Raw genomic sequence first — 20,057 nt, 5'->3', positions numbered from 1 at the left:
GTCCGCGCTGCAGGCCCTCCCCGAGGCGCTCGGGACCCCCGAGGCTACGTCACAGGGTAAGGAGGGACGCCACCCCGGTTCCGTCTCCGCAGGCACCAGGGTGGGGGAGGCGCACGGTGGGCCTGCGGGGCCGGGGGCCGGGTCAACACGCAGGCTTTCTGACCCTCGGGCCCTCGGTGCGCCCAGCTCCGCCTCTCGCCTCTTGGGAGTCTGCGCGGGGCCGGTGGGCGGGGCCTGAGCGGGCCCGCCCCGCCCCGCATCCCACAGTGCCCCGCGACAGGAAGAGGGGCCGCGGCTTCCGGAACTTGCGGGCGGTTGCTCGTTGGGCTGGTGGCGGCTCAGCGCCTTTGCTCGGGATGGCTGCGGCCGTCGCCATGGAGACAGGTAAGGAGCGCCCGGAGCCCTGGCAAACACAGCTACCCCGGGCCAGATACCTCCTCCCGCTTCCCCGGGCCTCCTGCCCGCGGCTCCCTCCTCCTCACCTGCCGCGCAGACGCCGACCCCCCCCCGGCCTCCCGAACCCCAGGTCCCCCGCCGCCCGGCCCCGCCCCCCCGACCTCCCGAACCCCAGGTCCCCCGCCGCCCGGCCCCGGCCTCCTGAACCCCCGGCCACCCGGCCCCGCCCCCCCGACCTCCCGAACCCCAGGTCCCCCGCCGCCCGGCCCCGCCCCCCCGACCTCCCGAACCCCAGGTCCCCCGCCGCCCGGCCCCGGCCTCCTGAACCCCCGGCCACCCGGCCCCGCTCCCCCGACCTCCCGAACCCCAGGTCCCTCACCGCCCGACCCCGGCCTCCCGAACCCCCGGCCACCCGGCCCCGCCCCCCCGACCTCCCGAACCCCAGGTCCCCGGCCGCCCGGCCAGGCCCCAGCGGGAGGGCGCGATCCTGACCCGCCTCCTCCTGGCTGGTTTTCTGCGTCCCGGAGGAGCCTGCTTAGGTTTGAGGTGGGCCAGACCGTGTGCTGCTGTGCCTGTGACGGTTCCTGCACAGGCGCGCGCCCGGTCGACTCTTGTGCACCTTGCCTTCTAGGCGTTTTCCTGGTGGACGTAGCGCTCAGTTGTTGCAGCGCAGGAAGGCGCGGTTCTTACAGCCTTCCCGCATTGGTCACGCTCGGGAGACCCTCGGGCGGTGGCTCCCAGGGGTGACTGTCCCGCCCTGTGGGTGCACCTGTGTCCTTTGACGACTTCTCTTTAGAGGAGCTTCTAACGCGGTCTCGTGAGTCGGGGCTCTGCTTTCCCTGGGCGTGTAGGGACGGGTTATCTCCTCCCACTCCCAGCTTAGGAACACCATCCTGTGCCCGAACTTACGCAGAAATACGCCTCAGCAATACTCGAGTCTCTACTGCTGTTTTCTTCCTACAAACCAGGATTATACATAGTGACCTTTATTTTGGGTGATTTTTGCTGTCTTCCCTCCTAGATGATGCTGGAAATCGACTTCGGTTTCAGTTGGAGCTGGAATTTGTGCAGTGCTTAGCCAACCCCAATTACCTTAACTGTAAGTTGTTGAGCACTTTATTGAATTGGGTAGCTTTTAGTGATCTCTGACGGAAGAATGGCGATTCCTAGTACCTATTTTTATATATACTCAGTCCAGTGAAATTACTGCCACACGAACATGGGAATGTGTGTCTGTTGGACAAACTGGGGCTTATGTTTTGAATTCAGTGTGTGTCGGGGGTGGGGAAGTTATCTAAGCAGATGCTTTATGTTAGGAGTCACAAGTCAGTAGTCCGAAGATTGGTTTGCTCTACAGATTTTTTTTTTTTTTATGCCTTTCAGTTCTTGCCCAAAGAGGTTACTTCAAAGACAAAGCTTTTGTTAATTATCTTAAGTACTTGCTTTACTGGAAAGAACCAGAATATGCCAAGTATCTAAAGTAAGTTTAATTTTTATAGTCCTAAATATATGTATGGTTTATTATATTCCAAAACATGTTATTTCACAGATTTTCTCGTTTTATGTTGGAAAAAATATATTTTGAATCTCTCCACTTCTTTCAGTTGCCTCCACCTTAATACAAGACATTCTCAGCTGCAGCTTGGATTATGGCGGTGCCCGCTCCCCGGTCACCCCTGTTTCTGCTCTTTCCTTCCCCTGGGTCCACCCCCCCCAAGCCAGACCAAGCAGAACAGTTTTCTACACAGAAGCCAACTTGATCTTTCAGAAGTGTGAATTATGGCATGACCCTTTCTTGCTTAGAACCTTTCAGTGGCTTCCCATTGCATGCAGAACAAAGGCCTCTCTCTTTTCTTGGACTAAAGCCCTGTATGATCTGGCTCTGTTTTTTGACTTTATCTTAAAATGTGTGTGGCTGGGGCTACCATGTACAAGGCTTAGCATAAACAAAAGAGCTGCTTGGTTTGAAACACAAAGGCCAGTTACTTAATTACTTTATTTCACTGGGTTTCTGACCCTTACGAACCCACAATCTATAGATGCAGTGGTATTGCCTAAGGCTGAAAATTAAAGAACATGGGGGTACTCACAAGGAAGATTTTTCTGGAGGAAGTGACCTTACCTGACTCTTAATACAGGCATGCCTCAGATATTGTGGGTTTGCTTCCGACCACTGCAATAAGGTGAATATCGCAATAAATTGAGCCAAATGAGTTTTTTGGTTCTCCAGTGCATTTAAAAGTTATGTTAACACTATACTGCAGGCTATTAAGTGTGCAATAGTATTAAGTCAAAAAAAAGGGTACATGCCTCAATTAAAAAATACTGTTAAAAAATGCTAACCATAGTCTGAGCTTTTAGGGAGTCATGGTCATAGATCACCATAACAAATATGATAATAATAAAAAGTTTGAAATGTGAGAATTATCAAAATGTGACACAGAGACATGAAGTGAGCAAGTGTGGTTGGAAAAATGGTGCCTGTAGACTTGCTCGATGAGGGGTTGCCACAAACCTTTAATTTGTAAACAGAAAATCAAAAAAACCAAACCAGTATGTCTGTAGCTGCTGTTTTTAAGGCCTCCTGTGTGCCAAGCACTGTACTTATTTAAACCTTGAACTCTCAGCTCTTCTTTGTCTTAAGTGGGTAGTCAGAAAGCAACAGTGAAACTTCTTGTCTTTTTTTTTTTAAACCATGTTTGATAGGAAACTGATTCAAACTTGTCCTTTATTCAAGCCACGTTTTTGTTCTGTGTCAACTGATTCACAAAACCCACACCCTTCTGCCTGCAGGACCCTTTGCACCCCTACTCGTCCTTTATAAACAGTCACTTACTCATTTAATAATCCAGAGAAAAGACTTTTTATTAGGTGTCGTGTGTGTGTGTGGACTTGGCGGCTGTGTGGACACGGAGCCACAGGCTCAGTCAGACATCTCTCCCACAGCCTTGCTGGGTTGGCCGTCTGCACTCTGGAGCGGACCAAGTGAGCACCTGTTGCTCTATTCAGGGACAGCCCGAGTCCACCGTTAGCTGGATGCTGGAAAGTTTGTCCTTATTTTGGGACATAATATATCCCGGTGTAGCTTCAACCCATGTTTCCGGTTTTGTCCCTGAATTAATCTGGAACCAGTCTGTGCCCTCTGGAGGCAACTGCCCTTCCGATGTTCACATTCAGGAGAGGTTGCAGGTTAACCCCTGTGGACATTCAGTCTGTACAGGGTTTGTTTGTGTAGTAGTCGCCACCACTGAAAGATTGGGAAGTCTCTCACAATGATCCGAACTCTGGAAAAGCCGAGAACTGCAGGTCCTTGTGCTTCCAAGTTGGTGCCTGCCTGGTCTGAGGGGCAGCCACGGCGCGCAGACATCTGCTCCAGCAGGAGCCAGCACCCGCGCCTGTAGGGGGCTGCTTCTATCTGCTCTTCTCAGCCCCCTTCAGCCACTTCTCGGGTGCCCTTTGGATGTTTTGCAATTGTGCCTTCCACTGTTCAGCCAAGAACTAAACACAGGCCTTCAGATGTGGTCAGGGTGTGCTGGAGCAGATACGTTTCTTTTCTCCATGTGGGCATTACCCTTCGGTAAGTGTAACTTGAGTTTATGTTACCTTTTTGTTGGGGGGGAAGGGGCAAGGATGCACATTGCTGACTTACTGAGAATTTTATGTCCACTTGAACCCTTCAGTTCTTCATCAGTGCTGTTAACGGAGTTCTCCATTTATGTTTTACTTTTTAAGAATTTAAATGTAGAACTTTCCTTTTGTATTTCTTTTATTTCCTCTTGTTGGTTAATGCTGTAATTGTAGCTGATCAAAATATTTATCAATTCTTATTCTGTCATTTAATGTACTCTTGAGCATTGTCTTTTCCAAGTTTGAGAAATGATCACTGCGTGTCTAAATTCCGTTTATTGACTCAATGCCACTTGAGATCATTCTCTTGGTTGTCACATTAGTTTACAGACGAGGAAGCTAAACCCGAGAGAGGCTGAGTACCTTGTACAAAGGCCCCCAGCTGTTGAGTGGCAGAGCTGGTATTCAAACCTGGGTGTTTTTGTTTGTTTGTTTTAAGAGAGGAGCGGGGGAGAAATGGGCAGAGGGGGAGAGAGAATCTTAAGCAGACTCCATGCCCAGCGTGGAGGCCAACACAGGGCTCCGTCCCCCGACCCTGAGACCACCTGAGCCAAAATCAAGAGTCGGATGCTTAATCGACTGAGCCACCCCGGTGCCCCTCAAACCCAGGTCTTTTTAACTACCAGTGCCTGCATGGAAAGGGAAGAGCCAGGTCAGGTGTGAGCAGGGCATTTGAGGCGTAGCTCCCAATAGCTACAAGCAACTCTTATCTTTGGAGTGTAGATAGTGCGCCTTTATTATCTTGGAGGGACGGCATTGGTATTGGGCCCTGCTATGCAGTGAGGTCCTCAGGCCAGCATCCTTGCTGTCACTGGGGAGCTCGTTTAGAAATGCAGGGCTCAGGCCCCACCCGGACCTACTAAGTCACACTCTGCATTTAAGAAGTGAGTCATGAGGGGCGCCTGGGTGGCTCAGTCGTTGGGCGTCTGCCTTCGGCTCAGGTCATGATCCCGGGGTCCTGGGATCGAGCCCCGCATCGGGCTCCCTGCTCCGCGGGAAGCCTGCTTCCCCCTCTCCCACTCCCCCTGCTTGTGTTCCCTCTCTCGCCGCTGTGTCTCTCTCTGTCAAATAAATAAGAAATCTTTAATAAAAAAAAAAAAGTGAGTCATGAGCCCATCCTGTTTTCATATTTTAGCCATTTGTATACTTCACAGTTTTGGCTCTCTGTGCTCTCTATAGAAGGTTTTTAATGAATTCACTTAGATTTCATGCCTTTTCTATTTGAAATAATGTCACTTAGAAAATAGCTGGAAAAGGGACGCCTGGGTGGCTCAGTCGTTAAGCATCTGCCTTCGGCTCAGGTCATGATCCCGGGGTCCTGGGATCGAGCCCCGCATCAGGCACCCTGCTCAGTGGGGAGCCTGCTTCTCCCTCTGCCTGTGCTGTTTCTGTCTCTGACAATTAAAAAAAGAAAAAAAAAAGCTGGAAAAATAAAGAGAATTCCTATATATTCTTCACGCAGGTATTGTAAATGTTCCCATCTTCCTGGGAACATGAACATTAATGTACTACCTAGTCTACAGACCTCATTCTGATTTTGTCCCCTGGCTCATTAATGTCCTGTGTCTGGGACAGTATCCAGTCTAGGCCACTATGCTACGTTTTGCCTTTGTGTCTTCTTAGTCTTTAATCTGAGTTTCTTGATGCTTCCCCCCCACCCATGACTGTGACCCAGAAGTGATATTGTAGGCTTCTTGGTATATCCCATCAGTAGTAGTCAGTTTGACCTACTACTGGGGTTGCTAGTTTTGATCACTTGGTTGAGGTGTGGCTGCCAGGTTTCTCCCTATCAAGTTACCAGGTTTCCTTTGTATTTAATAAGTATCTTGTGAGGAAATACTTTGAGACAATATACTTTGTTTCATATCATACTTTCACCCACTAATTTTAGCATCTATTGATACCTGCCTGAAACAATTTTTACTGTGATTTTCTAGCGTTCTTTCTACATTTATTGTAATTTAAGTGTAAGGAAGAAACATTCTTTTATTCCCTATTTATTCATTTACAAGAATTACATCAGCATGGACTCTTGGATTCTTACTTTTGTTTTCTGGATTATGATTATGTGTTTTCTTGCTCTAACGATTCCAGAGGTGGCCATTAGGAGCCCCTTCAGATTGGCTCCTGAGTACTTGGGACATACCCCATAGTTTTTTTGAGCACTTTTACTTTCTGCCATTATCTGATGTTCCCAGCTCAGCTTGTACTTTAACCCTGCAGTCAACCATTTCCCCCGAGGAGCTCTAGAAAGTGCTATTGAAAATCCATGATCTGGGTGCTGAGTGTGCTTGTTGGTACCACAGTCATTTCTTCTAGGCCCTCTCTGCACAGCCAAGAAGGGGTTTTGTGTGTGTGTGTGTGTGTGTGTGTGTGTGTGTGTGTGTGTGTACTGTGTCTACTTCTAATCCTTGTCTGTTTCTGTGTCTCTATGTGAAAAGCCAGGGGTTCATGCTGATGTTTTCAATTGTAGTTCCATTACACAGTCCATTCTAGCCTCCCCGCTTCCTTGTAACTCCTTTTCGGATAGTTGGAAGCTTGGCTCTCTTTACAGTGTATTTACTGACACGGTTGCTCAATCTTACAGTATATGTGAAGTAAGTCCTTGTGGAAGACTAGAACACAGTATCGTGCATAGTTCTTTGTAAAACGGACTCAATTTTAAATAAAAGTTGTCTTTATCACTATTGATGGAAAACCAGTAGTTATCAGTTAAACAGATAATTTCTAAAGTTAAAAAGTGTTCATGTTCCTCACACCACTAGAATAGCATGGTTTGCCCCCAGAGTTTGACTCTACTTACCAGTTACTGTGTGGTCTTGGGCAGGTTATTTAATCTTTCTGAACTTAAGTTTTTTCACTTTTGAAAATGTTGCTTCCTGCTGACTTTGGATGACCGGCTTCTCTGCAGAAGCAGGAAACACAGAACCCCGTACTACCAAACTGAACCGAGTTAACGTTCTAGAGATGGTAGGCTACCGGATGGTTTTTGAGTGAGTGAGTGGATTGCAGCTTGGTGCTACTGACCTAAATCATGTTGATGACTAACTTGTAACCCTAACCCAGGTACCCCCAGTGTCTGCACATGTTAGAGCTGCTCCAGTACGAACACTTCCGCAAGGAGCTGGTGAATGCTCAGTGTGCCAAGTTTATTGACGAGCAGCAGATCCTGCACTGGCAGCACTACTCCCGGAAGCGGATGCGCCTCCAGCAAGCGCTGGCCGAGCAGCAGCAGCAGAACAGCACTGCGGGGAAGTGACGCACCCTGCCGGGCCGCACCAGGCTCTTCAGACACGGACAGCGAGCACTAAGACTCTTTCTAGCTACCCCTGTGCGGGTGCACCTGAACCTTTAACGTGCTGTTTCATCCAGCTAACTTTGTATTGTTCATACGTTACTTCTGTCAAACCAGAACTGCTGTACTCTGGTTTCCCTGTGGATTTGTAAGTTATTACTAGTACTCAACCAACTGAATAAAAACAAACGTTAGGTGCTCTAAACCAATTTAAGGCTGCAGTGAGGGATGGGGTACGGGGAGGGCCACCAAATGTCCTAAACTCCAAGCCTAGCTCTGTTCCTCACGTACGGTGGGGCCTGGGCAAGTCTGTCTCCTCCGACCTTCCTGTCCCTCACATGAGCTACCCTACCCCTCTTACCTACAGAATGAGAAGAAGGGAGTCTGTGATTTCCTTAAATCAGAGAGCAGGACCTGCAGGAAGGACTTACCTGTAAAACCACTTGCTGCGCAAGAGGGCTTCAAGGAACGGTCGTTGGTAGGTCACTGACTTAGTGATGGCAGGGAGAAGATGGATGGTTAACTTCTAACTGGACTCTTGACCTTGGACTAGAATAAAGGTGAGGAGCCTCAAGTATGTGCAATCATCTGGCACCACTAACATTTACATGGCGGGTGCTATGGTACGTGTGTCGTCCCGTCCACACTTCACTTACAGAACCAGCCTTGTCCATAAAGGAGGAAACTGAGGTGTAGACAGGTTAAGAAACTTGTCTACGGTTACACAGCTAGGAACTGGGGATCGGCGCCACGGACTCACAGGCTGGGGCTCTTGCCACCACCAGGTTCTATGGGCTCTGACCTCTCTGCACCGGCCTCATCCAGAGTAGTGGGGCACATTCAGACAGTGAACTGTGCTGGCTGTGCAGAGGCTGGATCAGATGTGCTCTGCTCTCCTCCACTGGTTAGGGTACCTTCTACATTCTAAAGCCAAAGAAGATGCTTTAGGAAGAACAATTTGTGGCATTTAAGGTAAAAGATCTGAACTCCTTTTGAGATTTGGAACTCACTTTCTGCACTGGTAGGGACTTTTGAGGTATTTCTATCCCCTCCAATAATACGTGCCCTTGTGCTATTACTGTCCACCCTGAAGACTTACCTTACCTCTATCTAGAGTCCCATATATCACAAGCAAACTGAAGGGTTTGTGGGCATTTTAAAAGCACTTTCTATTTAGATGTAGACCAGTTTTTTTTTTTTTTACATCATTATTTATTTATTGCTACCATGAATTCAAAGCAAGTATGCAATTGCCTTTATACTAGAGGAGATTAGGAAATCAAGACACAATTGCCAGCATCAAATCTTAATCTTCAGAGAACAACATCTGCACGAGGTTGGCCTGAAGACACTCAGATTCCACCAGTTTTTGAGGCTGTAAAAGAAGAATGGTCTAATCTTAACCCATGGCTATAAAAATGGTATCAGGAGGCAAAGTGGTGTTCTGCCTTGAGTGACATACATCTTACAGAAGAGAAACTATGCCATTCAAAAACTATCAACTAGTTGTAACAAGTCTTAGGAAATAGTTAAGCTACTTGCCTGAAGATGAATCACTAAAATACTTGGCTCCGCAGACTAAAACGAGAGACAGCAAGCCCAGTGCCATTCCCTTCCCCCCAAGTGTTTAATTTAGAATCCCAGGGCCATGGCTAACCTAGAGGAGGTACCCTTTCTTTTCGACCAGAACTCTGGATTAAGTGGAAAACAACTGCTAGTATGGTCAGGAATGATGTGTTAACCAGCTTTCTTGAGCCGTGCTTACAGAATTTTGAAACGGAGTGGCTTTTAGAAAGCGCAAGAAAGACCTAATATTTAGATATCTGCATTATCAATGGACATCCAAGTTGTATATTTTTAATGCACTCTTGAGCACCAATGTGGTATTTGGCAAGAAATGTCAAGGTCTTTTCTGACGGGTGAACTGCAGCCCCAGCACAGTGAAACGACACTTACCGTTCCATATTTAAGTAGTGTAGGCACTGCCGTCACTTTCAGGTTTTTTCTGAAGTCATTATTTGGATCCTTCCAACTATTTTGAAAAGAAAAGGTGATCGTGGTTTCTCACAGATAATATTCAATATATTCCTACATTTAGTCTTTTAGTCATCATTGTTTTTGTTGTAAACATTTACTGAACCTTGAGGACTATGACTTTGTGACTCTGCAGTTTTCCTTTAGAGCCTGACTACGATATGAAAAAAACCTAGAGACAGTTAAGTTCTGAACTAATACTAGGCCAAATTTATCGAATTACTCAAAATCTGTATTTCATAACTCCTAAGGGCTTGACTTACCGACTCTACTGAGAACCGAGAACCTTTGTCCCGAGGCCCTTCCCGCCCAAGTTTTGCACGTCTAGTGCCTGCCTGGGAAACAAGGAACACACGGGCACTTACTACGGTTTCTCTCCCACTTGGCAGCAGATGAACACACATCCTTCACTGGCGTGCTTCAGCCCCTCTCGTACGACCGGTTCGGCTTAAAACAAAAAGACACCAAATAAGTGCACACCCGCCGTGGAAGCCGGCCCGGAGAAGCCGCGTCGCGGTTAAGTGCGCAGCCCTCCGCCGGCGGGGGCGGGGCGGGCTGATGTGAGCCCGGCCGGCCCGCGGCCCCGGGAACACGGCTCTCGCCCCGCGGGAGCGAGCACGCGAGGGGCTGGTGCCCGGCTCGAGCGGGGGCGCGAACGGGGAGCCGCTGGGACCGGCGGCCAGCCGCCCCGCGCGCCGGACGCCCTCGTCCGCCCTTCCCTTGCCCCCGCCCGGGCCGCGGCCTGGCCGGGCAGCCGGTCGTCCGGGCGGCGGCCCCCCGAGCCCGCCTCACCCTGCACGCAGTCGGGGCACCAGCTCTTCCCGCCGGCGTCCTTGGAGCCGGTGAAGTAGGCGAAGATGGTCTTGTCGTGGTGCTGCTCCACGGCGCGGCGGAACTCCTCGAAGCCGGACACGCTCACCTCCTCGCAGCCCGCCATCGCGGGGGCTCGCTGCGCTCGGCCGGCCGCGGTCCCGGGAGGCGCGGCCGCGGGGCGGGGGCGGGGGCGGGGGCGGGGCCCCGTGCCGGGCGGGGCGCGGCCGCTTCCGCCGGGACCCCGCGGCGCTACGGGAGCCTCGGGCGGCCCCAACGCGTGCGCGCCGCCTTCCTGCGCCCGCTTCTCCCTGCGCGGCCCGCCGGCGCCGCGCGCACGGTCGAGCTTCTGCCCTGACGGCCCCGGCCCCGTGTGCGCTGGCTGCCGAGCCCGCCGCCGCGCAGCCCCGGGACCCCCAGGCGGCTCGGGAGCCCCCACGGCTCCCGGGCCGCCCCGCGCCCGTTGCTATGGCGACCGGGCGAGCGGCCGGAAGCGCGGCCTAGCCGGTCCCCCTCCCGCTTCCCGGTAGCCGCGCCGCGCCCCAGGCCAGGTGGGCTCGGGCCGGGGCTGGGGGGATTCTGGGAAGCCGCGCCAGGAGCCGTGGGCCCGGGGCCCCGGAGACCCTGAGCCGGGGCCGCCCCCGGCACTCGCGCGCCTGCGGCGGCCGGGGGGCGCCCGGGGGGTCCGGGGCGGGGGGCCGGGCGGGGGTCGGGCCGCGGCGGCCGGAGCGCGGAGTGCGTGCGTGCGTGTGTGCGGCAGCCTCGGCGGCGGGCGGGGAAGGCGCGCGCGGCCCTGCAGCCATGAGCGGGGCGGCCGGCCGCTGCGTGGGGCCCAGCCGGCCGGGGCGCGGGCGCGGGCGGCCGTGGGGGAAGAGCTGCGCCGCGGGGACGCCCCGAGGTCGGGGAGCCGGGCGCCGGCCGCCCACCGCGGCCTGGGAGACGCGCTGCGTGGGCGCAAACCGGCTGCGGGACCGTCGGCGGCCGCGGGGGAGAAGGGCCGAGGCCGGGGCCGCAGGCGCGAGCGAGCCGGGGGCTTCGGGGACCCCTGGCGCTGCAGGCCCGGTGGAGGCGGCGGGGGACCCTGGGGCCGTGTGGGTGGACGGGGCTGTGGGGCAGCCCCAGGTGGTGGGGCCCGTCGGGTCGGTGTGGGTGACCGGCACCGGGGGGGAGGAGGACGGGGCGCTTTCTCCGAGTTCCCGGGGCTGTGAGCGGAAAGGCCGCCCGGGCTCCACGGGGCACGAGAGCATTCTGGAACTGTGGCTGAAGGTGCAGGCTATGAGGGCAGCCTCGGGCTGTGGGGAAGGAAGCAGGGTGGAGCTCCACCCGGTGCCTGCAGGGGAGGGCCCGGTTGAGAGGGGTGTCCCCGGCCGGGCTTCCTGGGTAGAGACGAGCCGGGCTGGCCTCACAGGACCTTGGGTGAAAGGACAGGCCAGGGCAGCCCCCGGGGCCCCAGGAGGATCTGCAGCCATGGGGCTCGCGGCAGCTTGTGGGATGGCCTCGGCCTTGTGTGGGCAGGGACACGCCGTGGGCCTGCTTTCTGGGGGTGTGCCTGCGGCCCTGGGGACGAGTTCAGGGATTATCCCATACCTGCTGGGGCGAGGACAGGCTTTGGGGGTGCCTGGAGCCATGGGGTGGCCCGAGGCTGTGCAGAGAGAGATGGGCTGTGGGGCCGCTCAGGGTGTGTGGAACAGGGGCCAGCCAGTGCAGGTGCCGGGGGCGCTGGTCCGAGAGGCGGTCTGTGGGGACACCCCGGGCCTGTGGGGAAGGGGACACGCTGCGAGGATGCCTGATGCTGTGGGGGCACCCAGAGGCATGGAGGAGGAAGCGACCTCCGTGGGTGCCCTGGGCATGTGGCGGAGGAGGCGGGCTGTGGAGGGGGTGGACTCTGGCGGTGTTCCTGGCATGTGGGGTGCTGGACAGCCTGTGGGGGTGCCTTGTGCTGTTGAAGAGGAAACCAGGTGTTGGGCTGACACAGGATTCAGGGAAAGGGGACAGGGCGTGTGGGTAGAGACTGGGTCTGTAGGTGACGCGGGGTCATGGGCAGCCACACAGACCGCAGAGGTAGGTGGCCGTGATGAGCAGGAGGTAGGCTCTGGGGCTGCTCCAGGCCTGTGGGGTATAGGGCTGGGAATGGGAGTACCTCTGGCTCTGGGGAAGGAGACAGACTGTGGGAACCTCCCGGGTCTGTGGGGGACCGAGCAGCCTGTGGGGGTGTCCCAGGCTGTGGTGGTACCACCAGGAGCCCCAGGAGAACAGGTGAGCTATGGAGGTCTCCCCGGCCAGTGGGAGAGGCAGCAGGCTCGGGGGGTGCCTCTGGCCGACGGGGTGGCAGGGCCTGTTGGGGAGGGCACAGGCTGCGGGCACGTCATGAGCCTGTGGGAGGGGAGGCTGGCTCTGGGGGAGCAGGAGGCTCTGGCGTCTACAGCTTTAGGGGTGCCCGGGCCTGCGGGTCAGGGGGCCGGCTGTGGCGATGGGTCCTGTGTGTGCAGAAGGAGACGGGCTGTGGGGTGGCCTGACCCAGAGAGGGTGCCCGAGGCCGCGGTTTTGCCCAAGCACAGTTGTGCCCCGGCAGGGGCCCCCCCAGCCCTGAGTACGCCTGGGCCTGGAAGGGCGCCTGCCAGGGCGCCTGCCGCGGTGTGGGTGTCTGGCCCTGTGTGTCAGGAAGGCAGCTCCAGCGATGTCTTGAACCTGTGGGAAAGCATGCGAAGTGCCGCGGTACCCGTGGCTGCAGGGGTCCCCGCGGCCCTCGAGGAGCTGTGGTCTGTGCATGAGGACACTGGCTCTGCAGCTTTCCCCGGATCATGGGGAAGGAGACAGGCTGTCGGGGTTCCTGAAGCGCCTGGGCTTGTGGGGGAGGAGACGGACCCCGGGGGTGTCCCGAGATCTTGGGGAAGGAGACCGAGTGCCAGGGCGTCTGGGGCTCCTGAGGTGCCCACGGCTGCCAGGGTGCCCGGTCTTCTGAGGTTGGAGGCCGGTTCCGGGGGTTTCTCAGGCTTGCCGGGAAGGAGGCAGACGGCAGGGATGTCCACTGCTGGCGGGGTGCCCGTGGCCCCCAGGACACTTAGGTCTGTCCCGGAAGAGTCTGTGCCTGGAGGCGTTGCAGGCCTGTGGGGGGAGAGGGAGACAGCTCGAGGACCAGCAGACGCCCGGGCTCCCACAAGGTTGGGGGTGCCTAGCACTGCCCGGATGCCTGCGCCTACGGGGGATAGGCTGGGCCCCAGGGGCCCCTCAGGCTTGTTGGGAGGGAGACGGACTGCTGAGATGCCCACGGCTGCTGGCCTTCCCGTGGCTGTGGGGGCCTCTGGGCCGATGGTGGCCGATGCCGGCTCTGGGGATGCTTCAGGTGTGTGGGGACAGAGACCAGTGACGGAGGTGCCCACTGCTGCCGGGGCTGCAGGACCCCCTGACGGGGCAAGTGGCTCCGACGGTGTCTCAGGCCCGTGGAGAAGGAGACCCAGTGGACCGGCCACTGAGGCCGTGCGGGTGCCTGTGTCTCTGGGGGTGCTCGCGGCTGTAGGGGTTCCCACGGCGGGGCGCGCGCCTGCCGCGGTGTGGGTGACCGGGTGTACGGGAGAAGAAACGGCTGCCGCTGCCTCGGGCCTCCCGGCATTGAGGAGACAGTCCCTGGAGGGAGCTTCGGGGGAGGAGGCAGGAGGCCGGAGTCTGGAGCCGACTGGGGAGAGCCAGGCGGCGGGGGTGCCTTGCACCCACAGCTGCGGGACCAGGTCGCGGAGCTGCCCGAGGCCTGGTGGGGGAGAGGCCGACCAGGAGAGCGTGTGCGCCGTGTCAGGGACCAGAACTGCCCTGGGGGCGCCCCCGGTTTCAAGGCCGGAAACAGGCGTGGGCCGTTTCAGGGATCACCGGCAGCAGAGTGGCGGGGGGCAGGCGGGAGGAGCGTCTGGGGCTAGGGGGAGGCGGAGCCCTCTGGGAGAGCACCGTGTGGGGGAGGACAGGTTGAGGGGGGCCTTCCAGTAGTATGTTAGGGAGCAAGTGGGGGGGTCCTGGGCTCTGTGGGAGGGGACAGGTTGGGGGGAGGTGTGGCCTGGGTTATGGACCAAGACACAGGGTGTAGGGGTGTCTCAGGGTCTGGGAGAGAGGCTTCATAGTGACGTCCTGGGGGATGTTGGGTGACAAACTGGGAGGTTTCCTGGAGCAGTGGGGTGGGGACAGGTTGCAAAGAGGGGTGTCACAGGCATTTGTACAGGGGGACAGTGTGGGGGTGGGTGTCCCTGGACTGTGTGTGTGTGTGTGTGCGTGTGTGTGCGTGTGTGCGCGTGCGTGTGTGCGCGTGTGTGCGTGTGCGTGTGTGTGTGTGGCGTCACTCGAGGGGTCACCTAGTGTTTCCTCGTGGAGAGTGGGAAAGTGCCGGCCTCGACAGACTCATGCATGCGCGGCCCCACTCTGCGGGCCGCCTCACCCTGCGGCTGCAGCCCCCGGACTGTGGCGGCTGTCAGGCAACAGCGGGGCCGCCTCGCTCACCTGCCCCTCGCGTCTCGACAGCCCTAGGAGTAGGGGATCGTGAACAGCTGCCCTGATGTTCCTGCCGAGGCGTCTGTCTTGAAGCAAATCCTGTCTGCAAACCTTGGGTTTATGCAAAAGCTGAAATTAGGGATTTTTTCTTAAGACCTGGATTTCCCCATTGATTTACTATAGGATTCTTTGACAGAACAAATACCCCAGTACATTGAAAACTAGTCAGTTTATGGAAAATCAGCTTAATTCAACAAGTGTTGAGTTAAAGTGTCTGCCATGCTCCAAGCACAGTGTTGTGGGAAATATCAGAGAAGAGCAAGACAGGTCCTTACCCTCCAGGAGCCTTGTCTAGCCGGGAAGATGAGACTTACCCCGTGACATAGGTAAATAACAATGTGAGGCGAGATCGTGACGAGCTCGTGCTGAGTGCAGGGGTACCGAAGTGTTGGGGGGGGCATAGCCCACATCAGCTCCCAGAACACCTTCCTGTCTTAGCCCACTGTGGGCGGGGGCCCTCCAGCGGAAGATCTGCCCTAAGTCTGGGCATCCTGATCCTCCCACAGGCTTCCTTAGAGTCCTGCAGAGTTCTGACCTCAGCTACCCGGGAGAGTAGAGCAGGCCGCTTTCTAACTAGTGGTTGGGGTTTGTGAACGTAGACTGTGTCCATAAAGCTACCCTGCTGGAAAGTTGCTCGCCTACTGTAGTGGAGCTCCTGTCTTCCTGGTGACCCTTGAGATCTGAGATTTGGAATGGCTCAACAGCTAGTCATTAGAATAGTGCGCCCCGTATTCTCTCAGAAAGTAGGGTTTCAAAAGGGAAGATGCTTTCGTACCCGTCCTGAAGCCCTCGCTGTTACGCGTGAGGCTGCTATGGACTTCTCTAGAATGTTGCATGAGCATGGTGCTGTTTGACTTATTCTTCCTGTGTTTGAATACGGTTGGTCTGAAGTGGCTTTCTCTCATTTTAGGCAATGACTGTGGGAGAGCAGTGCTGGCCGGCGGCGAGGCTCTCTGCAGCGTCCCGCACGCTCTGACGGGATGGGCCCAGGCAGGCCAGCCTCCGCCTGCGCTCATCTAGCACCTTGCGTCCAGTTACATGGGAGGAGTGACCCCAGGACACTTCAGGCCCAGGTAGTTCTCTTCCCTTTCTCTCTTCAGATTTTTATCAGGAAACATTTTGAACAGAAGTTGGAGGAAAAGGACAGTAAATACCCTTTAAACCACCTTTGAGATTCAACAGTTGTTAGCGGTTTGTCCTGTTTTTCTCTCGGATGTTTGCCGAACCACTTCAAAGGCAGCTGCAGACGTCATGACGCTTCCCTTCTAGATGTTTTAGAATACTCAGTATTTTAGAATAGTCTTAACAGTAAACTCTCAATACTTAACCGTTATCACACCTAACAAAATGGACGAAAAATCATTCCCTAATATTATGTAATATCCAGTTTTCCCTCAGCTTCATCCAGTTGTCCCCAAAATGTGTTTCCCCCCAATACTGAATGTATGAAAATCTTCACGCAACAACATTGGGTTCTACAGCGAACACCCAAATTGCATTACGATTTTGTGGTATTTGTTTCATTGCCTGTCTGACCTTCAGTCCACCCTCCAGAATCCATCCATCAGCCCATCTTACTCTGATAAATAAGGAAGTCAGGTGCAGACACGGGCACCCTGCCTGCCTCAGCATGCGCATCACACGCTAGAATTCATTCTTGGAGCTCGTTCTTAGAATTTCAGTTCTTTCTTCTGATGCATATTTTACATCTGAAATGAATACATCAAAACGTATGCATGTTGTCACATTTGCTGAGTTTGGACAAATGTATACACAGGTGTTGCACGTACCTCTATCAGGATGGAGGTCTTTTCCGTTGCTCCAGAGAATTCTCCTATGCTCCTTCCTGCCCTCCCAAGGCCACCGTCATTGTAATTTTTTCCACTGTAGATGGATTCTGCCTGTTACAGGACTTCCTGTAAATGGATTCCTATGCCACGTGATCTCGTGTGTCGGGCCTCTTTGGGCATGATGCATGGGCTCCTCAGCCGGCGCGGCCACTCTGGAACAGTCAGCAGTGTCCCTGGTAGTTCTCTGGCTGCTGGTGTGGGTTCCTGCACATGAAGTTGCTGGGAGCTTCCTGGTACACCTCTGTTTGTAAACCTGTTTTCACGTCTTGGGTAAATACCAGGGAGCGAGGTCGCTGGGGACAGGGGATGGTGTATGTTTAGTCTTTTAACAAACCAGCAGACCTCCCTGGGGCTGTGCCATCTTCTGTGCATACCAACTATCAAGCACCCCCAGTTGCTTCGCCAGCCTGGAGTGGTTTTTTTTTTAATTGGGTCCCTTCTGCTGGGTGTGCAGTAATATCTCATTGTTGTTTACCAAGAAAATTTATAAAAATTTTTTGACATAGTTTCAAACTGACAGAAAAGTTACAACAGTAGTACACAGAATTCCTGGGTGTGCTTCTCCCAGACTCCCCACGTGTTAACGCTCTTACTACATCTCCCCTCCCTCTCCCGTGTCTCTTTCTCTCTGTCCCTCTTTGCACATACGTGCACTCACATATACGCACCCATGTGCACACGTGCATTCACACACATGCACCCATGTGCACCCAGGTGCTCACATACACGCACCCATGCAAATGCATGCATGCTCATACGTACACACGCACCCATGTGCACTCACATGTACACGTACACATGCACCCATGTGCACAGTACACTCGTATACACGCACCCATGCACACACATGCATGCTCACATGTACACATGCACTTATGTGCTCACATACATGCACCCATGCACACGCATGCATGCTCACACGTACACATGCACCCATGTGCACCCATGCACTCACGTGCACACACCTGTGCACGCACCCATGCACACGCACACATGCACCCATGGGCACATGTGCATGCTCACATGCACCCGTGTGCGACATGCGCATGCACCCATGCACACACGTGCATGCTCACATACACATGCACCCACGTGCACACGCACGCACACGTACACACACCCATGTACACGTGCACACTCACATGCACCCATTCACACACGTGCATGCTCACATACACGTGCACACTCACGCGCATGCTCACACACATGTGCACACTCACACGCACACACGAGCACTCACACACTCATGCACCCATGTGCATATGCACGCACACGTACACACCCACGTGCACGGGCACACTCACGTACAAATGCACCCCGTGTGCACACACGCACATGCACCCATGCACACGTACACATGTGCACACGCAACTCTCACGTACATGCGCACCCATGTGCACACACACACCTCGTTGCACACGCATTTTCTAAACTGGTGAGGTATAACTTGAAGACATGATGCTTTTTTACCGCTCAGTACTCGGTGTGTATGTCCTAAAATCAGCGCTTCTCTTACATGACAACAGGATCAGGATCTGGACGTTCACATTCAGGTCAGGCTACCGTGTCACGTGCAGGCCTTACTGAGACTTCATGAGCTATCCCGATAGTGTCCTTTGTGGTGAAGGAATCCCAGGTCCCTGAGCGCCGTGAGTCGCCGTGTCTGTCTCGTCCCTTTGAGCTGAACACTCTGTGAGACTGTCTTCGTATTTCATGACATTGGCATTCTTGAAAAATACAGGCCAGTTATTTGATGATTTTGTATCAGTTTGGCTTTGTCTGAAATTTCTCAGAATGACATTCCTGTTACGTCCTTGTGGAGGGAAAACTGCCCCCTGATGCTGAGCCCTTCCCGCGTGTCCCGTTGGGAGGCGCCCGCTGTGGACCTCGTGCTGACCTGGCGGCAGTGAGGGTGTGTCTGCCCAGCCCCCCCCGTAGACTTGCTTTCACACTTCTCTTTGCAGTTGCACGTGTCGGTCCTCGGGACCATGCGAGCGCCCTTTCGCTCCCCAAACCGACGAACTAGTTTAGCATTCATCGACAATTTTTGCCTGGATCAGTTTTTTATTCTGATGGTTGGTAAGTGGTGACTGACTTATTTATATCGGAGCAGTTTGGTGCATTGGTTTCTGTTAGTGATCATTTTTAGGGCTTTCCTTTGTCTTTATAGATTTTATTCTCCTTGTCCCTGCTGCGTGTGAAACGCCAGCGTGGTTGCCAACGCACCTGCACGAGACGGTGTTTGAGAGTGTCTCCTCTCCCTCACCTCTCCTGTCCTGCCTGCACACACCCATTTTCTACTGAGTTTTCGTCTCTTTTCACCTCAATTTTAACATTTCTTTAGAGAGCCCTTTGTATTTACAAATATTTTTCTTCAGTTTTTCAGTTCTTTGACTTTGTTTATGGTGTTTTTAATCCTCACAGGCCTTTTTTTTTTTTTTTTTTAAGATTTTATTTATTTATTTGAGAGAGAGAGAACACAAGCAGGGCGAGCAGTAGGCAGACAGAGAGGGAGAAGCAGGCTTCCCGCCGAGCAGGGAGCCTGATGCCGGACTCGATCGCAGGACCCTGGGATCGTGACCTGAGCCAAAGGCAGACGCTTAACAACTGAGCCACCCAGGCACCCCAGGCCTGTTGTTTTTCAAATTTGTATTTTAGGGGCGCCTGGGTGGCTCCGTCAGTTGAACATCTGACTCTTGATTTCAGCTCAGGTCGTGGTCTCGGGGTCGTGAGATGGAGCCCCACGTTGGTCTCTGAGCTCAGTGGAGAGTCTGCTTCTCCCTTGCTCTCTGCCCCTCCTGCGTGTGCTCGCTCACTCTAAATAAATCTTTTAAAAAAATAAAATTGGTATATTAATGTAGCAAAATGTATCACTCTCTTCTTTTATCGCAAATGGATTTGAGTCCTACTTAGAAAGCCTTTTTCTCTAGCCGGGCTCAAGAGGGATTGGCCTCTATGTGTTCTTTCTAGCGCTCGCATCCACCCGCTCAGGTATTTTGGTTATTTTTACTTTTGGACGTTAAACTTTCTCCACATAAAATTGTACACCTCATGGGCTGTCTGTTAGTCTGCACCCTTCAGATGGCAACCCTCTGTTTTTTTCTCTCGTGACTTCCAGTGAGGTTTTTAAGTTGTTTCGGAAATACTTTCCTGAAGTTTTACCACAGCGGGCTCATTTTAAACGGACCCTTAGTCACGTGACACACGATCCCCTTTATGAGGCCCGGGCGGCCGTGCCTGGGGCAAAGGGCTCGTGGTGGAGGCGCGGACTTGGGCTGTTGACCTGCCATGGGGCCCACAGTTGTAAACTTGTTTGTTCCCCTTGACTTAGTAATCCCAGAACGGGTACTCCATCCTAACGAAATTCTTTAAAATGAGAAGAAAGCTAAATGTGTGGAGATATTATTTGAAGCAATATTTCTGTTAGTGGAAAAACTGGAACCATCTAAATGCCTAGCAAGGTTATAGCTAGTTTAGGCATGAGAAGGCCATTTGTGGGATTTTGGGGAATGCCA

At 54.2% G+C, this 20,057-nt stretch overlaps 4 protein-coding genes across 13 annotated transcripts in view; 3 read left to right on the top strand and 1 right to left on the bottom strand.

The window, feature by feature from the left end:
- Positions 1-297: 297 nt before the first annotated feature.
- MED31 (mediator complex subunit 31) lies at positions 298-7,523 on the top strand. Its single transcript, XM_028125140.2, has 4 exons — positions 298-384; positions 1,418-1,495; positions 1,780-1,876; positions 7,090-7,523. The coding sequence occupies exons 1-4, from the start codon at positions 357-359 to the stop codon at positions 7,280-7,282; spliced, it is 396 nt and encodes a 131-aa protein (XP_027980941.1). The 5' UTR covers positions 298-356; the 3' UTR covers positions 7,283-7,523.
- Positions 7,524-8,505: 982 nt separating this feature from the next.
- On the bottom strand, positions 8,506-10,331 carry TXNDC17 (thioredoxin domain containing 17). 2 transcript variants are annotated; one of them, XM_028125033.2, is made up of 4 exons: positions 10,145-10,331; positions 9,721-9,799; positions 9,275-9,350; positions 8,506-8,693 (listed from the first exon to the last, which is right to left on the bottom strand). In XM_028125033.2, exons 1-4 carry the CDS (start codon positions 10,287-10,289, stop codon positions 8,625-8,627), a joined length of 369 nt encoding a protein of 122 aa, XP_027980834.1. In that variant the 5' UTR covers positions 10,290-10,331; the 3' UTR covers positions 8,506-8,624. The 2 variants fall into 2 exon arrangements, with proteins under 2 accessions (XP_027980834.1, XP_027980833.1); XM_028125032.2 differs by having other exon boundaries at positions 8,508-8,693; positions 9,718-9,799.
- A 110-nt stretch (positions 10,332-10,441) lies between these two features.
- The window catches only part of KIAA0753 (KIAA0753 ortholog), a 47,171-nt gene continuing 37,555 nt past the window's right edge, over positions 10,442-20,057 (top strand). For 2 of the 9 annotated variants that reach the window (XM_088028058.1, XM_028124885.2), the window contains exons 1-2: positions 14,426-15,018; positions 15,603-15,765. In XM_088028058.1, the coding sequence (XP_087884184.1) occupies positions 15,673-15,765 (93 nt within the window). In that variant the 5' untranslated portion in view covers positions 14,426-15,018; positions 15,603-15,672. Of the gene's footprint in view, positions 10,714-14,425; positions 15,019-15,602; positions 15,766-20,057 lie in introns of those variants that run through there. The other 7 variants (XM_088028056.1, XM_088028055.1, XM_028124882.2 and 4 more) reach the window with 5 other exon arrangements.
- On the top strand, positions 10,964-14,137 carry LOC148163346 (uncharacterized). Its single transcript, XM_088027048.1, has one exon. The coding sequence runs from the start codon at positions 10,964-10,966 to the stop codon at positions 14,135-14,137; it is 3,174 nt and encodes a 1,057-aa protein (XP_087883174.1).

This window comes from Eumetopias jubatus, unplaced genomic scaffold, assembly GCF_037043125.1.
Source record: "Eumetopias jubatus isolate StellerSeaLion01/CBP00866 unplaced genomic scaffold, mEumJub1_p1.0 scaffold_10, whole genome shotgun sequence".
NCBI lineage: Eukaryota > Metazoa > Chordata > Mammalia > Carnivora > Otariidae > Eumetopias > Eumetopias jubatus.
The sequence above is the reverse complement of the archived record's forward strand: the minus strand, read 5'-3'. Positions and strand labels throughout refer to the sequence as shown.

Excerpts from the sequence above, each read along its gene's own strand:
- MED31 (XM_028125140.2), top strand. The coding sequence starts at position 357 with ATGGCTGCGGCCGTCGCCATGGAGACAG. Across the intron at positions 385-1,417 it reads GGCCGTCGCCATGGAGACAG|ATGATGCTGGAAATCGACTT; the intron begins GTAAGGAGCGCC and ends CTTCCCTCCTAG. Across the intron at positions 1,877-7,089 it reads GAATATGCCAAGTATCTAAA|GTACCCCCAGTGTCTGCACA; the intron begins GTAAGTTTAATT and ends ACCCTAACCCAG.
- TXNDC17 (XM_028125032.2), bottom strand. The coding sequence starts at position 10,289 with ATGGCGGGCTGCGAGGAGGTGAGCGTGTCCGGCTTCGAGGAGTTCCGC. Across the intron at positions 9,800-10,144 it reads GTGCCCCGACTGCGTGCAGG|CCGAACCGGTCGTACGAGAG; the intron begins GTGAGGCGGGCT and ends TTTTGTTTTAAG. Across the intron at positions 9,351-9,717 it reads CAAGTGGGAGAGAAACCGTA|TTGGAAGGATCCAAATAATG; the intron begins GTAAGTGCCCGT and ends TTTTCAAAATAG.
- LOC148163346 (XM_088027048.1), top strand. The coding sequence starts at position 10,964 with ATGAGCGGGGCGGCCGGCCGCTGCGTGGGGCCCAGCCGGCCGGGGCGC.